General features: G+C 45.0%; 1 protein-coding gene across 5 annotated transcripts in view; it reads right to left on the bottom strand.

Annotated features, from left to right (window-relative positions):
- The window catches only part of FYN (FYN proto-oncogene, Src family tyrosine kinase), a 186,300-nt gene that overhangs the window by 47,554 nt on the left and 120,163 nt on the right, over positions 1-18,583 (bottom strand). For all 5 annotated transcript variants that reach the window (XM_015561624.1, XM_006760167.2, XM_006760173.2 and 2 more), the window contains 2 exons: positions 5,001-5,258; positions 1,014-1,110 (listed from right to left, as the gene is read on the bottom strand). In XM_015561624.1, the coding sequence (XP_015417110.1) occupies positions 1,014-1,110; positions 5,001-5,247 (344 nt within the window). In that variant the 5' untranslated portion in view covers positions 5,248-5,258. The remainder of the gene's footprint in view (positions 1-1,013; positions 1,111-5,000; positions 5,259-18,583) is intronic.

The raw sequence follows: 18,583 nt of genomic DNA, 5'->3' as shown, positions 1-18,583 counted from the left end.
CCCCTCAGCCCCCGCCACATCCCACAAGGATCTCCGAGTGTGCTGCACCCATGTTCTTTGGGAAGCAGAAGAGCCGGCCTCAGGTCCTTCCACCATCATGGAATCCAGTTCGCTCAGGGAGTAGAGGACAGGGCAACCAGACTTGGGGCACAGGAAAGCTTCCAGGAGGCCCCCACTCCTTCCCCACCCCGGGAACACTCACAGGAAAAGCTGAGGTGCAGGAGAGAAGGCTTGTTGTGTCAATGTTGGACACCACAACCTTCTCCAGTGCCTGGATTTTTCTGGAGGGCACTCATGCATGCACACTGCCTTTACTGGACAGAAGAAATATTTAAAAACTACAGGGAGAACTGACCCCTATTTACTCTTCCTATGGAGGTATTCATTGTAGTATTTGAAGAGTGAGTGCTTCTCACCCTTGAACGTCCCCCATGGCCTATTGACTGTTGTTCCTACGGCCACATTTAAACTGCACACAGTGAAGTCACTCAAGAGTGGGCGAGATCACTTCTCCCATCTCACAAAGATTTCAGTCACTCACAAATTTTCGTTACGGGGCAATGCCTCCACAGGCTTCACCCAACTGGGATGTTCAGCAGTTTTGAAAAACAGAAGGAACTTGCTGCCAGCCTTAAGCGAGGGTTTAGCTAGTACAACACCTGAAATGTGAAGAAAACCCCCAGGCAGAGGGAGGGTAGTGTGGATAGCCAGGCCTGTGCCAATCATCCGAAAACGCAGATTTGCAGAGAGTGATGTGGGGGCATTTATAACCTTTAAACCAAAACCATCAACACGGCTACTATGGTGAGCCTCCCGAAAGCTCCCCACACAGACAGTGCCATAAAATATGGCACTGGTTCACGGACTCTTCGTTTCTCAAGTTAAACTGGTGTGAATGAATTGACTGAGCAGGGCTCTTCCAGCATTTCATATGTCTGAAAAGGCGCAGACTGGCAGCAAGGATTTTTCCCCAATCTGAAAGGCACACGCTTCCCCTTCCTTTCCGAACTTACGAGCTGTTCAATATCTGAAATTTCTCTCCTTTGTGGAAACTCAGGTCATCTTCCGTCCTTGCTTCATAATCGTAAAGGGCCACAAACAGGGTCACTCCTGGAAAAATGAACCGAAAGGGGAGAGATATCACAAGAGGAAATTAATTCCAAGAAATTAAATCTTCGCTAAAACCTCATTCTTAAAATCTAAAGCTGATCAGCACGGACAACACGCTGTGACCTTATAATTAATGTGTGAACTGAGTCCCAGGCTGGACTTATGCCTCGGTCCGTGTGGCGAAGCATTGTTTGATTCCTCTGGAGTTGAAGGACTTTCCTCTACGCACTTCGGAATGAATCCTCGGGAAGAGACAGATGTGAATATCACGTCCATAGTGAAGGGGTGGCAGCAGTGTGATGCTCGGATTTGCAGAGCTCTGCAGCAATCAGACACCTTTTACCTGACACTCGGGGCCCACGTTAGGTTCTGGTAGATGCATCACTCGTTCCCTGGCTTAACAGTAGGGCAGGATGTAGTCGGACACTCCTGCAGCTGGGGGCTGAGAAGCCTCTGTAAATGTTCCCTCATTAGAGGATATCTTGCCCTTTGCATCTGCAATTGCTTTTGGAACTCCGGTCTCACCTTGATGTTACCTCTCCTCACACTGACTTGTAGTTCTTGCTCTTCCTCATACCCACCCTATTCTTCTCTTCTGATTGAGTTCCCACACAGGTCTTTCCTGCTTTGCGCAAGTTTGCTATGAACAGCACAGACTGTCCTGTGTCCCATTTGGCCTGGAACTTCCTCACGTAGTGGGCGGGATTCTGAGACAGCCTCAGCGATTCCCACCTCTTAGTATTCATACCCTTGTGCTATCCCCCTCCCCTGAGTGTGGGCGAGCCTGGTGACTTGCTTCTAACCAATAGAACATGGCAAAGATGACGGATGTCTCTTTAGTGATTAGGCTTCATATGATTGTGACTTCTGTTTTCCTAGCAGTCTCATTCTATCGTCACTTTGGCTCCAACACTTTCATGAAGCAAACTGCCATGTTGGTTGGAGAGGCCCACACGACAAAGACTGTGGGTGGCCTATGGACAACAACCAATGAAGAACTTAATCCTGCCAACGCCATGAGCTTGGCAGCAGATCCTTCTCTGTTGGACGGCGAGGTGACTGTCGTCCACCCAGCACACCTAGATTGTAGCCTGTGAGAGACTCTGAAACATAGGACCCAGCTACGTTATTCCTAGGTTCCTGACCCACAGAGACTGACATAATGAATGTGCATCATTTTAAAGTCGCTAACTTTTGCGGTAATTTATTATGCAGCAATTGATAACTAATACACCCCATTTCTCTGCTCTCTGGCTTCTCCTTTGATCTTTAAATACTCGGTGTGGATTCTACTCTGCACCAAGCTGCCATTTTGCTGAGTGGGTGGTTCCCAGGGAACAGATGTGCCCGGGGGACTACTCAAGAACAAGAGAGGGAGGTGGAGCTCGTCTTTCTACCCCATCCCTAGTGAGACCTCCTATGGCAGAGCTGGCATTCAGAGGGTCTGACCCTGCAAAGCATGGCTCATTTGGCAACTGTCCTCCTTTCTTTAGATTTCTTTTAAAGGTTAGAAAAGAACTGGCTAAAAACAAACTAGCAGGAGCCTGTAAAGTCATGCCTATTATTAATTCTCATTGAACACTTGGCCAACAGATGCCTTTTATTACATAATTTAAAAACAAACCAAAGCTGCATTGTGTGGAAGACAAGCCCACGAGGATGGACACTCCACTCTCTCTCTCCACCAGCCAGCAAGTTCTCATAGGGTGTTTTTTTTTTTTTTTTTTTTTTAAATATATATTTTATTGATTTTTTACAGAGAGGAAAGGAGAGAGATAGAGAGTTAGAAACATCGATGAGAGAGAAACATCCATCAGCTGCCTCCTGCACACTCCCCACTGGGGATGTGCCCGCAACCCAGGCACACGCCCTCGACCGGAATCGAACCCGGGACCCTTCAGTCCGCAGGCCGCCGCTCTATCCACTGAGCCAAACCGGCCTCGGCCTCATAGGGTGTTTTTAAAAAATGTTTTTTATTGTTCAGAAAGGAAGGGAGAAGCAGAGACAGAAACATCAATGATGAGAGAGAATCATTGATTGGCTGCCTCCTGCACGACCCTCATTGGGGATCCAGCCCACAACCTGGGCATGTGCCTGGACTGGGAAGCAAACCATGACCTCCTGGTTCATAGGTTGATGCTTAAGCATTGAGCCCTGCCGGCTGGGCTCACTGGGTATTTATCCTCTAGAAATGGAAGGGAGAGTCAAAGGAGGTCACAGGGACACAGACACTGTCCCTGGCCTTAATGTTCTGAAAGCAGTGGTGAGAAGAAAGGCATGCCTGTATAATAAAGCCAAATAATGCAAGGCACAAAAATCTGCCAGTATTTGGGGATAATGTTTTTAACTTTCAGATTCATAAGGACCAGATGGCCTTTATACTAAGGTTGTCTCTGAGTACAGTATAGACCCACACGTTCAAGACAAGTAGCTTTATGACCCCTCTAGTGACTTTATGAATGACACCTGCAGACATAGGGATTCATATCCAGCACTGACGAATGAATGAACAAAGTCAATGCCTGTATCAGCAGAATTCAGAGTCTTGTTGGCAGAGCACAGCAGGCACAGGGTGGATGGCTGGGTGCAGTGCTGACTCCTTTTTCTCTCTCCTGCATCCTCAAGAGACTTTCCGAGACAGCCTGACAGCCTCTTTCCTTCCTCCCTCCATTCTAGGCGCCATTCAGGAAGGCAGGAAGGACAAGTAAGTGTCCCTGGCATTCATTCACCCAAGCAATGCCTGCTTTAAAGGGAAAGCTAGGTCCGCCATAACACAAGGACACAATGCCCAAAGCTCCGGGTCAGGCGCATGGATATCCATGCACTGCCCTCGTGCATGCAGTGGGACGAAAACCCCTGCTAATGTCTCAGTAACGCCAACTCCCCCAGTAACAAGACACAATGGGTCCTTATATAAGACATTGGCTCCCAGATGAGTTGAGAGCACAATGGTTGATGTATATTTCCTTAAACGTTTGTAATGAACAAAAACAATTTTGGAACAAGTAAGGTCCCCTATCTAGTTACCATGATTCATATACTGGGAGAAGATTTGGAAGACTAAGGATGCATGAGATAACTTGCAAATGTTTTGGAAAACATATGCCTGAGAATGTATGCCAGATATTTTACAAAGTATTAGCTAAGTCAGCAAATGCACATGGCTGTGAAACATAGCCCTTGATGGGAAAGAGAAGGAAACTAAAAAAAAGAAAACTAACTATCCCTTAAGGATACATACGATTCAGTTTTAAAATACAGAAGATACATGGAAATACTTAAGGGCTGATAAACTCAGTCATAATGAACATAATAGGGAGGTCAGAGAGAGAATCAAAGATGATGAATGGCCAAAAATAAATGCTGCCAAATGACTCACTGGCTGGGCAGTGACAGGCAGGCTGAAAATTAGGAAGGTGAGGGAGATGATGCTACCCCTGGCTTTTATCCGGGAAATAGGAGTGCATTAATATCTGAAAAACTCAAAATATATGCTCTCAGATCCAGTCCTGGAGCTTCTGATTCTAAAGCTCCGAGAGGGGCTCAGGCATCTGTATTTTGGGAAAGCTGCCTAGTTGTCCAAGCCAGCCAGCCAAGGTGGAGAGCCACTGCCCTCAGGGCCTTGGGAGAGCTGTGCCTTACACCCAAGCAGGCCCTTACAGAGTAGCTCGCCCGGGGTCCCCGCACCGCTGTCTCCTGCATTCTGATGTGTATGTGAAACTCTTTTTTTTTTTTACAGCCCCTTATCTGGTAGAAGATAAGTGGAAATTTATAAAAACTTAAACATGAAGTCTTTAGTCAAAAGGAGCTGGAGCACCAATCTTCAATTGCCAAAAGAATGAAGAGCAGCTGCCCCCTCCCTCCAGCCCTCTGTCACCGTTGGGGCTTACCTGTCCCTCCTCTCGTACGCAAGGTCCCAGTATGAGACGAAGAGTTCACACCCCCAAAGACGGTGAGTCCTTGGCCTCCGGCTGCGTGGAAGTTGTTGTAGTTTGGGATGGAGGTCACACCGAAGCTGGGGTAGTGCTGAGGAGTGGGGTCTGTGCCATAGCGGTACCCGGAGCTCTGGTTCAGGCTGCCATCCCTCTCCTCTGTCAGTTTTGTTGCTTCTTTATCCTTACATTGCACACAGCCCATTATCTAAGTTCCTGCCAAAAACAGAAAGGAGGCACATGGACTTGGATGCTCCTTTGTTACTGGTTGCTTGACTATGAAAGAGGCCCTTGGCTATCTCAAACCTGTGCGGGCATAAGACAAAGCAGTGGCTGGGGTTGATGGTTAGAAGCAATCTCAGTGCCCTTAACTTGACAATCACATTTGTTCCCCATATGCTCTGAGCCATGGGATCAACACAGAGTTGATGTTCACCACACAGCAATTTTCCTCAAATGAGGTCTGCACACCTTAAAATTCTGCGATATCACACACTTGCCTGGAAGCAGCCCAATAATACTTATTATTATGCTATTTTCAGTCATCTCCAAAAGTAACGTATGCTCTAGAAAATGAGTCTACACAGTATTAGAATAAAAAACTCCATCATGGCAAAGGACATTTAAAGAAGAGATTAGAGCCCTGGCCAGTGTGGCTCAATTGGTTGGGCATTGTCCCATGCCTGGAAAGGTGGTGGGTCAGGGCACATGCCCAGGTTGGGGGTTCAGTCCCCAGTCAGGGTGCATATGGGAGGTGGCCAAAAGATGTTTCTCTCTCACATCATGTTTTTTTTCTCTCCCTTTCCTTTCTCTCATAAATAAAAAGAACAAAACAAAACATATTCTAAAAGAGGGTAGAGGTGTGTTGGAAAAGCCCGAATACAGACCCTTAATGCCTCACTGTACTTCTTCACTCAGGGTACTCGCTGTTCCGGACTCATTTGGTAAAATTTAAGCAATATGATAATGATAAGTATGAAAATGAAGCCATAGGTGCTGGATAAAAAGCTAAATTGGCAGAAACTAAGAGGTTGAATTGTATCAGGAACAAAACTAAAAGCTGTAACTTAGCACCTTATATTTCCATTAACTTTTGGCATCTTTCAAAAACCTTTAAAAAGCCATTCCCATGTTCTAGGGGTGGTGGTGGATTAAAAACTCGAGTCTTTGCCACCCCACCCTCCTCCAAGCCTACTTCTCCTGAGCTCCTAATCTCAGTAAATGGCACCAGCGACGACCCAGTTGCTCGTCAGAATCCTGAGAAGCGTCCTTATTTGCTTTTTCTTGTTTACTTCTCCCTCTTCTTGACTCACACTCTACTATCCAAACATTCGGAGCGTCTCATGTCCTCAAAGGTTCCATTTTTTCTGCTCTCCTTTAGGCCTTGGAACATGGCCTCGAATGCCCTTTCGCTCTCCTCTTTGATAGGCAACAGATCCTTCAAGTCCCAGTTAAGACACTGCTTCCTCTGCAAAGCCTTCTCTGATTCTCCCCCTCCCGGGCTGGGGTGGTGCCTTCTTAAAGCGTTCCCATGGCATTTTGATTTGCCTCATATTGGCACCTGTTGTGCCATATTAAAACGTGGCCTGTTCACTTATTTCACTGCCCGATCAACTCTGAGTTCCAGGAAAGCAGGGCTCTGCCCATTTTCGTCATAGCTATATTGCCAGTGCCTGGCACATAGTAGGTGATCAGTGAAGAGCAATTCAATGAGTGAAGATTCTCTAGCCCACTGTGTTTCTCTTTCATTCTTTCTTTCTCTCTGCATCTAGACCAAGCGTTCTTCCAGTGACTTTTATCAGAAGTTTGCCCTGAGTTTTTCCTCCATTGGTGTGTGTGAGAAGTGAAGATGATTCAGAAATATAAGGCAAGTTGATTAAATGACCCCACTATGGACTAAAATACCCTGTCAGGTTAACAGTGGGGAGGTAGAACGTGCAATGGATGATGGCCCTGGCAAAACTCTGAAAAGTGGCCCATTTGGGACCAAAGAACCAAATAAAAAACACATGACATCATGCATAATTACATATATTCACTGGGGAGGGCACAGCTGGTACAGGATGGGAATGGGCTTGGTGCAGTGACTGAGAATGGAAAAGCCAGCTTTCCCACAGTATCTTGCAAATCAAAGTGGAGAGTGCCACGTCCGACATGGAGGCTCTCGGGGGCACTGTTCTGCATGCTGCTTTTCTGCTGGACGGGGCCATGGAAGCAATCTCAGATTGTTCCAAAGTCCTCTTGCATTACATGTTTCAATAAATACTTATTGAATTGAATGTCGGTTCCTGAGAATGGAAATATTTGGAAATGAGCCGCCTACTGCTTGAGCTGAGATCACCAAATCTGGAACACATTTACTTGTAAATCATTTGAGATTAACTTAGAGTATACTGTGTCCAACATGCTCTCTAACTTACGGTAAATGAATACGATTTTAACAAGTTTCCAAAAGGAAATGCAAAATATCTCCAAGGCATGATTTACTGAAGAAATTTCATCATTTGTTGTTGGTGTTGCTTCATAAGACTGAAAAATGTCTTGCTCACTTTAGATTAACTCTTTCATGGTGGAAAATTACTCCAAGCTTCTACAAAGGACAGACAGAAGACACTTCTTGTCCCGGTGTTTTTTGTCAATTTCACTGATGTGAGACCTGAATCACATTCGAGGATGTGAGACCTGAATCACAGAATAACATCCATTTCACCAGTGGTTCTCAGCCAGGACTGATTGAGGGACATATTTTTTCTCTGTGTATCAAGACCAAATGCCTGGAGGCATTTTTGGTTGTCACATCTTGGGAATAAGAGGTACTACTGGCACCTAGTGGGAAGAGGCAAAGATGCTGCTAAACATCCCACAATGAACAGAATAGCTTCCAACAACAAAGGATTACCTAGCTCTAAATGTTAGTGTGTTAAGGCTGAGAAATTCTGATTTATGGAGGGGAAAGGTTTATATCTTTGAAATGGTATAACAGCTGTTTCCCTTACAGGTATATGGTTAGCATGTGATCTAGAATGCCTTTCTTAGGAAAATAGGCTTGCTAGGTAAAATAAGGCAATTAAAAAAATTGACATGCAATGCTCTGATTTTTCTCTAGAAGCTTGTCTCTGTGATAGAGAAAATAATCTAAAATTGCCCTGGCCAGTATGGCTCAATTGGTTGGCGTGTCATCCTATACAGCAAAAGATTGCAGGTTTGATCTCTGGTCAGGGCCCATGCAGGGGACAACCAATTGATATTTCTCTTTACCTAGATGTTTCTTTCTCTCTCTCTCTCTCACCCCCTTTCTCTCTCTAAAATAAATAAAAAACATATCCTTGGGTGAGGATTAAAAGAAATCAATGAGAACTCTCATAAACTACTCTTCCAATTCTAACAAAACAAAACAAACCCTATTTTCAGGACCTTGCTGAAAATATGAAAATAGGACCCTATATCTAACCAAACTAAGAAAAAAACAGCCTTTCAAAATCTACTAAAATAAATGAGTAACAGCTTACATATAATTCTATAAAAGAGTGGAAGGAAGTAAATAGTGAGGTCCTTAAAGACAAGGATTATTATTATTTTTGTTTCATTATTATATCCCCAGTGTCCAAGACAGTGTCTGGCACGCTGCAGGAGCTCAATAAATATTTGTTAAATGTTTAAATAATAAAAAAAAAAACAAACCCAAAAACAAACACACAAAACTCAAACCATGTTGGAGAAAACAATTCTCTTTTATAGAAGGGACAGCTCCGTTACCACTTCATGCATTTGGAATTTTGAATAAGGAATGTTTCTGCACAGATCTTGCTTATTCTTTTCCTTTCATTGACAAACATGAAGACTCTGAAATAAATCAGTAAACGCAGGCTCAGGCCATTAAAAGCTAATCACAATGAAAATATTTGTATAAGAGCTTGTGGTCGTCTTCCTCCCCCTTGGGGTGGCCTGACTAACCATTCCCTGATGGAAGAGCAAAAGATGCTATATGAGTTGTCTCAATGTGACTTCAGGCTCCTTGCCACGAGGCAAACTTCTCAGCATCTGAGTTAAAACGAAAACATTCTTCATTACGCACAGTTTTGTGGTGGGGCTGTTATGGCCAACGCTGTAGGTCCACGATGAACTAATGCACTACTATACTTGCTCAAGATCTGTGGGGCAGTGGGAAACTCTGAGTAATGCCATTCTGGAAGAGCTAGGGCCCTGGAGGTACTCTGATCAGTAAATCACACACCATGAACTCATGGCCATCTTTCTCTGCATGTTGCTGTGCCTTGAAAAACCGATGGGCAAGCACTCTGACAAACAGGATCCTGGGCCTGAGGTCAAGGTGTCTAGATGATAGCCACGGATCTTCCTATCTGCCAATCCTGCAACCTGAGCGGCTGTTTCTGTAATGTGTGTAGAATCTAACTTGCTTACAATTACTTTAGTTTGGTGGATCTTCTCATATGTGCCAACAGCATTAAGTAACTCCAGGAAGAGTTGCTAAAGCGAGATTGCAAGGATGGCCACACCTTGCTCCCGTGAACATGGCAGGCACCCTCAGTTGACCTCAGCACTTTCTGTGCTATGCCATGTGCAGACCCAGAATCCGTCTTCACATAGCCCTCGGGTGATGGACTAAAACTGACATAAAGGATGGGATCTCTCTGCTCCTCTGGGCATAGGCTGCTGGTCCACAGTGAGTCTGGTTGAACTACATTCCCTCCACTGAGGCCAGAGACCATGGTCTGTTCTGCTAATGGGCATTAAGCACAAATGTGCTCATGTTTTCTCACATGCCAGTCAATAAAGCACCACCTGCATGCTCAGGGTATAATGTTGCAGGGTTTCTGAGAAGATTTCACAGGTGTGTGTGAGAGTTAGATACCGAAAATGGAAAAAGGCCACTGGCAGTCTTCTGCAAAAGCAGATTACGTTCTCTTGAGACACATAACCTTGCAGGCAGAGGAGGGGATGGCAGGAGGAGGAAAGGTGAAACTGGCAATAACTATTTCAGCAGCATAAGCACTTTTGTCTCAGAAACCAGCCTAGATGCCTGTGGAGGAGTGACAGCCCCTAGGCATCAGTCACCATTCTTGCTCCTGACAGCCCAGGGTTTGGAAAGTGACAGGAAGGCCACGTTGGCCGGGACTCTGATGTGGCATGTTTCCTGGGAACCTAGAAACCAAACACAAGTAACTGAGATGGGGAAGGTTGAAAAAGAACTTAAAGCTGAACTGTAGGTCTACTACACAGTTCCACCCACTTCCCTGGGAGAAAAGCAAAAACTGGCAGCTTAACAAGCAAACACCCTTTTCCAGTCAACAGTGACAGCAGGAGGCAAGAGGATAATAACATGTGGCAGAGACACATCGGAAATGACGCCCGGGTAGAAGATTCATGGCAGGGGGCTGTTGATTCTTGCACAATTGGGAACACCCACAAGAATCAACCTGAGAAATTCTGCTACGTTCTCAATGGAGAGAATGAATCCCTTCAAGCCTGGGGAAGGCTGGCCTTGGTTTCCCCTGTTTAGTGACACGCGAGTGCCACATTGCTAGCAATGGCAGCGGGGACACAGGACTTGTCACCCAAATTTCCTAACACTTTCAATCCTTTATGATGATTTTCAATCCTCTTTGTTGGAAGGACACTGGATCCTGACACCCCACAAGGGTCTGCAAGCAGGACAGAAGGGCCCGAGATGACTGGAGAGGCGGGAGAAAAGCAGGACCCTGCTGACTCACTAAATTTTCAGGACAATACTAAGACAAAGGTATTCTCATTTCCCTCACGTTACAATGGAAGAACAGAGAAGTTCGGGAATTTGCCCACGGCTCAGTCAGGGGTGAAAATGGGATCTGATGCCAGACAGAGTGATACTGTGGTCAGCATGGTATCCTGGAGTTGCCTCCTGCCCCATGGAATCCAGGTCAGTCCACGCAAGCGTGTGGGTGGGAGGGTGAGAGAGACCTGTGGGGAAGGTCCTCTAGTTCTAGGGAACCCAACTTCATGTTTATGACTGATGAAGGCCCTGATTTCGGGTCCTGGGCCTCACACACTCACCGCCCCCTGAGACTGTCTCTGTAGAGGTGCTGGGACCATGCCAGGCGTGGTGAGTCACAAGCTCCCTTGATGTAGTTTGGCATCTTAATGAACGTTTGAGCCAATGACAGTAAAGCAGCCTGAGTTTCCTAAGATTTCCTAGACATGGTGGGGTATTTATATATATTACAAAGGCATCAGCATAGGTCTCGTTGGTATAAAAGTGAGCCTTCCTACTGCATTTAAAATGTGATCTGTTTGTAGGTAAAACTTTCTGCAACATATTTACTGCATAAAACTGAGCTATACATGCGATGCCGCCTCCAAGCACAAAATAACAGATTTCTACTCTTGATGGAGTCCTCTGAGGGCGAGCCCCCCCCCCCCCCCCCCCCACACACACACACACAAGTGATCAACACTACACCTCTGTGAGGAGAAGACAGATGTAAAAGCAGAAATAAATACGATGCCAGCACGGGCCACATGCAACAATGGGAGAACAGAGCCTATTCGGAAAATCAAATCAAAGCTCTGCTTCAAAAATAAGAGTTGGAGCTGGGCCATGTGATCATTTATGCATAACTTGCAAAGACCTTCTGGAGGGTGAGGAGGATGGACCTTGTTCTGCGCTGCACAGCAAGGGAACTGAACTAATAGGGACCACTTGTACAATGCCACATTACTGAAGAAAAAGCCACATTCCTGGCACCTAGAGTATATGTTTGGCTCCCCTCTCTGGCTTGCCTCGTTCCAATGACCCCCAGGCTGAGAAGCAGCAGCTCCCGCCCCCATAGCGTGTTCTCCTTTCCCTTCTGTATCATCTTCCATTCCCCAAAGCTCAGAGATTCAGAAGCACTTAATAAAAAGGAAATGGAAGCATTAGATGCCAATGGTGAAATTTAACATTGCAGTCAACGAAATGCTGGAACCATTCCCAAACCCAAATGGCCAAATGAGGGTTTAACACCAAACCATGGAAAGGCTCCAAAAGGAGGGAAGGACGTTTTCTTTTTACATTCACTTTACTCGGAGTGAAATGGTGGTAAAAATAGGGATATGTTTTAACTGTCTCTGCCAAAGGTTCACAAAGATTTAGAGCCCATATCGTAAAGCTTTTCAGGCCTTCCCCCACCCCTTTTGGATCACATCGAAGTTCCCTGTGGTTAGTATTTTACAATTTTATCTTGTTTTCATTTTATTGAGATACAATTCATACACCATAAGATTCACCTTCATAAAGTGTACAGTTCAGTGGTTTTAAATATATTTACAAAGGAAACCATTACCACTACCTAATTCCAGGACATTTTCATTACGCTCCAAAGAAACATGCATTCGTTAAGCAGTTACTCCCCATTCCCTTCTCACTCCAGCCTCTGGCAACTGCCAATCTACTTCCTGTCTCTATGGATTTGCCTATTCTAGACGTTTCATATAAATGGGATCATACAATATGTGGCTTCTGGTGACTGGCTGCTTTTACTTGGCATAATGTTTTCAAGGCTCATTCATTTTGTAGAACAAATTAGTGCTTCATTCCTTTTTTATGGCTGAAAGTATTCCACTGTACGGATATACCACTTGTTATCCATTCATCCGTTGATAGACATTGGGGTTGTTTCCACTTTTTGGCCATTGTGAATAGTGCTGCTATGACCATCCACGTATTAGCTTTTGTGTGAACATATGCTTTCAATTCTCTTGGGTTAATATTTTAATATATAAGGAATTTATAGATATGAAAAAGTCTAAGATTATGTAAATGGAATATGGCAATTCAAAGAAAGGAAAAACAACTTGTGAAACATATCAGAAAATATTAACTTCAGTAGTAATCAAAGACACACAATTTAGATTAGTGAGATACTTTCACCTCTAAATTAATAAAATTTAAAAAAGAAGTCTGCTCAATAGTAATGAAGGTTCCTTTAAATGCATATTCACATACACTGATGATAGAAAACTAGAAGTGGATAACCTTTTCGTAAACCAACTTGACAATATTATAAAAAACAACAACAACCTTGCCCTGGCTGGGTGGCTCAGTTGGTTGGAGTGTCGTTCCCTACAATAAAGGTTGTGGGTTCTATCCCCAGTAGGGGCACTTGTGGGAGGCAACCGATTGATATTTCTCTCTCATATCGATGTTTCTTTCTCTCTCTAAAAATCAATAAAAACATACCCTTGGGTTGGGGTTCAAACAAACAAAAACAAAAACCTTAAAAATGGGTCTGCTCTTTGTCTGAGTCTGTGCTAAAGAGATTCTTAAAAAAAAAAGACATAGCCGAAACCGGTCTGGCTCAGTGGATGGAGCGTCGGCCTGCGGACTGAAGGGTCCCAGGTTTGATTCCGGTCAAGGGCATGTGCCTGGGTTGCGGGCACGTCCCCAGTGGGAGATGTGCAGGAGGCAGCTGATCGATGTTTCTCTCTCATCGATGTTTCTAGCTCTCTATCTCTCTCCCTTCCTCTCTGTAAAAAATCAATAAAATATATTTAAAAAAAAAGACATATAAAGAGGTTCTATGAAGTGTTATTTACAATTTGAATTGTAATTAGAAAACTTGCTAATTGCTTAATAAAAAGGTAATGGCTAAGTAAATGGAAGGCATGCCTATAATATAAAATTAAACAGAAACTAAAACCTATGTTTACAGAATATTGTTAGTAATATGAAAAAATGCTCATGTTACAGTAGGAAGGATCACATGATTGAGACTCTATGACTAGAAATTGTTTGGAAAGAAAAGACACTGAGATGCTTGCTGGTAGTATGCAGGTGATAAGACTATGGGTGACTGTTCTTCCTTCTTTCTGTTTCTTTATTTCTCAGATTTTCTATACTGAGAACATACCATTAAAAAAAAATCCTTCCCTGAGGACATTTTTCCATTGATTTTTAGAGAGAATGGAAGGGAGAGGGGAAGAAGGGAGGGAAGGAGAGGGAGAGATGGGGAGAGACAGAGAGAGAGAAAGAGAGAAAGAGAAAGGGAGAGATACGTGGATGTGAGAGAGACACATCCATTGGTTGCCTTCCGCACACACATGACCCGGGCCAGGGATTGACCCAGCACTAAAGTATATGCCCTTGACCAGGAATCCAACCCATGACCCTTCTGTCCAATGCTCTAACCACTGAACAACCAGCTAATTCAAGAACGTACCATTTTAATAAGAAGAATAAATCATCATTTTAAATAAGAAAGGTCCCTTTAGTCTTATCAGTTACTGACTTAATCTATACATATAAAATCCTAAGTGACTGGTCGACAGTTCAACCATTCACTATGATATGCACTGACCACCAGGGGGCAAATGCTCAACACAGGAGCTGCTCCCTGGTGGTCAGTGTGTTCTCACAGCAGGAGCGCCGCAGACACCAGATGCGGGGCTCAATGCTGGCGAGAGCAGCTGCAGCTGTGGCAACCAGCGCTACTGAGCAGTGGCGGCAGGCGTAGCGGAGGGCCCGGGATGAGCAGGAGCGGTGCAGCGCCTGGCCAGGCTTGGGCTCCTCCTCGGCCGCCTGCCACTTCATGCACTACTAACCCCTCAGTGTCCTGGATTACAAAAGGGCGCAGGCCAGGCTGTGGAACCCCAGTGGTGTATGAATCCGTGCACCGGGCCTCTATTTTGTATATAAATTGACAGCAACCATATACGGATGAAGTATGCTTCATGAACTTAAATATTAAGAGAGGGAGAATGATGAATTCTAAAGCCTGTTAGGAGGTAATCTCTCCTTTGAAGGTGTGAATGGTGACAGCACCAAAGGACAGAGGGACTTCTGAGTGTGTTTCTATAACATCTGTGCTGGGTAGCGGGCAGTGAGGGAGCAGTGCTGGGGGTAGGGGTTTGACACACACAAATGAACAGCCATAGGAATCTAATTAAGTTCATAGATTAAGCAAAGCCAGAATATACAATCAGCTCACAAAATCATGTTGATGGCAAATGTCAGAATCTGAGATTACAGAACCAGGAGTGGGGTGGTTGGGTTAATGGGCTTTTGAGAACATTCGGGCCCAAAACTCCTAGGTACCTGGGGAAAGCCAGTAGACCCAGAATGACAGTAGCACTCATTTAAGTCGCCCGTGGACCCGTCAAGGAGCCCCGGCTACTTGAGGCATTTGCAGGACCTCTCGGTGAGTGAGTGCCTAACGACCACACAGTGCACGGCTCTAAGAAGATGGGGGAGGATGAAGCAAAGCACTGTTCTCCTTTGGGTGCCTGTTGGTGGTGAACACAAGGAGACTTGCTTAGGGCACAAGGCAGAACAATTCTGTATTTCTCCTCACCTTTCCTCTTGCTGCCTTTACTCTTGCTTGTTGGTGTGACAGTCAGCCTAGCATTTTGATGTTTTGACTTTTTCCCCAGTCCCTAGATTCTGGGGGCAATCCAAGCAGGGCACAGAATAATACCAACACTGGTTTATGCAACTTGAAATTTTTCAGAAACAAACGATCCAACAAAGATGTTTCTTTCTGATGTTGGTATTCAGTCAAGCATCTTTCCTTGGCCCTGATCTATAAAAACAACCAGAGGAAAACAAAAATAAAAACAAAAATGTGGGCTTTATTCATGAAGTAGCAAAGAGAAATAGGAAAGTCAGTGTCACATCTGGGCCACAGTGGCTTTCTGGGCTGGACTGGCTGAGGGCCCAAGGGTCAGGGTGTCAGCAACAAGAAAACACATTAGCACAAAGCAGCTGTTTGAATAGGCGTCAACGCCTCCTCCCCGCCAATGCTGAGAATGAAAGCCAACGAGGTTCGCCCTCCAAGGCTGAACCAAACCCTCTCTGCCAATCTTTCCAGTCTCTATAGAGGTTCCTCGCCAGATGATTCTGTAAATGTGGCCTCATCCTTTCAAAAAACAGTGAATTCTTTTTATCTTTAATTCACTAGTTCCCGTCAAGAAGATCCATTCCTTTAAAGAAACAGAATGGACTTTGAATAAGGAAATGTTATTTTTCTTCTTTTCGTCCTTGAGCTCATGTGTGTGTTATGACCCCCACGTCTCCCCTTTTCACTGATCAGTTATCTGGCTATGTAGTCAGAGCCCATCAAATCTACTCCCCTGAGAATTTGGTTGTGCGGCCATTTGTACTGTGTTTTAGGAACGGAGGCTGGCATCCTTTCTTTGAAGAACGACATGAAGCCAGGTCCCTGCTCCTCTGAATCTTTACGTTGGCACTTTCTCAAGTTGCAAGGAATCCAGCAACACCAGAAGCCATAATTTTTGTATCCCTGGCAGTGGTTTAGAATTTCAAAGCATCTCGGCAGCTGTTCAGGTGTGAATGCCGATGAAGTAGACTGTGGGAAAACACACCCCTCTCTAATTCCATGGCCTCTACTGGGACAAGGGTCGGTGCCGGTGGGAATAGGGGAGCAGAGAGCAGGACTGACTCTAAGCCACATGCTTCCTACTACTTCCTCGCCTAAAGGAAATGAGGGTTGTCTCTGCTTGACTTTACTTTCCTTACCCCTGTTGAGGCCAGGTTGGTTGACTGGGTATAAAATTTACGGGAAAGCAATTCAATAGTGACTTTCCCCTTGGAATATCAATGAGACAGAGCATGATTTCTTTTTAGAGTGTTGTATTGCAGAGTAACTTGAGGTTGTCTCCTTAAAGATGACAGCACAGAAGTTTATCTTCCCCTTTGCCGAGGGTTTGCAGGATTCTGAACCTGGGCATACAGCCTTGCAAACTTGAGTCCCAAATCTACATCACTGAAAAGAAGAGAGTAGTGGGAGGATGAAGGCAGGCAAAGGGTATGGCAGACTGCTCACTGCCTCATCAAATCCACCAGCTTCTTGTACAGTAACAGTTTTAACAAGGCCTGTCTATGGCTATTCAGCTGAAGACTCCATTTCTCAGACTCCCTTGTAGCTAGGTGTGGCCATGCCACTTAATTCCTGCTAACTGGTAGTAAACAGGCATGATATATTCATCTGCTGCATCCTTCCAAAGGAGTGGGTTACACTCCATTCTCCTTCCCCTGCCTTGTAGACAAAAGTGAATGTGGCGCTGGTGAACTGGATTCAACCAGACAGAGGATGGCAACCTAACAGGGAATGGCAGAGCTGCAGGACAGAAGGAATCTGGGCCCCGGATGGCCTCATGAAGCTGCTCGTTCACCCTAAAGCTTTGATCTCAGACCCTAACATCTATTTTGTGTGAACCACTGTTTTTGGGGGGAGTGAGGTGAGGTCTTTTGATTATAATAGGTAGCCTGTACCCCAACATAAGAAGGAAGTAAAGGAATTAAACTTAACACAGAGGTCAAAGGGTAGCTGAGTTTGTCACTTGTTTATCTCTCCCCCCCCCACCCCCGCCTCTAGACCTAATAAGATTGTCTGACCTTCTTTGATACAGCCAACCTTGGGTTAGGGCAGGTTAGTAGGATAACAACAATAACGAATCTTAACAATTGCTACCATTTATTGAGAACTTATTTTCTGCTTGGCACTTCACATATGGTATTTCATTTAATCCTCAGAGCATCCTTAAAAGTGTATTTCAGCCGAAACCGGTTTGGCTCAGTGGATAGAGCGTCGGCCTGCGGACTGAAGGGTCCCAGGTTCGATTCCGGTCAAGGGCATGTGCCTGGGTTGCGGGCGCATCTCCAGTGGGAGATGTGCGGGAGGCGGCTGATCGATGTTTCTCTCTCATCGATGTTTCTAACTTTCTATCTCTCTCCCTTCCTCTCTGTAAAAAAATCAATAAAATATATTTTTTAAAAAAAGTGTATTTCACAGTTAAGAGACCTTGGACTCACAGAATTTAAGTAACTTGCCCAGGGTACCCAGTCACTGGGACCTGGATCCAAGTCCATGTCTAACGCAATCACATCTTCTTTTGACTATCGCGTGATCCCTTTTGAGACACATGCTCTGTCCCAGCCATCACCTTTGCTCCTTTTGCAAAAGCCTCATCATAGCGAGGCTCCCGTTCTCTCCGGCTCTTCCCTAGGATTGCTAAGTACAGCTGTTCCCCTCCTGAACTGCTGGAAATGAGGAAGTTAAAAAGAAAACAATAAGAACAAAGAAACGCCCCCCAAAAGTTACTCAAAAATCACCATAGTAACAAATCACCAGTTTTCAACTGTGATTTCCCCTGCATTTTTGTTTCTCTGCACATATCCTTTTATTTACATTCAGCAAACATTATTTTGATCCTCTCTATGTGACAGGCACCGTGCAAAGGGCTGTGGATACAAAGTCAAGTAAATAAGGCCCCTGTCCTTGAGCTTATATGTACTTAGGAGGGAGACAGACAAGTCAATCAGTGGACTTGGGATGGGAAGAGAACGCAGAGGAAGCACAAATTCATCCAAGTCTGCAACTGTGAAGGTGACTGGGCATTGGCCCAGGCAAGGAGGGGGTGAGACAGCACATCTGAGCGCACAGAGGTGTGGTATGGCGGTCCCAGGAGGCTCATTTGATTTGTTCCCATACTTACGGAGCACTGAAACATGTGCCAGGCATACTGTGAAGCTTTGGGCTTGCAGAGCG

The sequence above is a fragment of the Myotis davidii genome, unplaced genomic scaffold, assembly GCF_000327345.1.
Source record: "Myotis davidii unplaced genomic scaffold, ASM32734v1 scaffold196, whole genome shotgun sequence".
In the NCBI taxonomy this organism is placed as follows: Eukaryota; Metazoa; Chordata; class Mammalia; order Chiroptera; family Vespertilionidae; genus Myotis; species Myotis davidii.
This window is presented reverse-complemented; position numbering and strand designations above follow the sequence as displayed.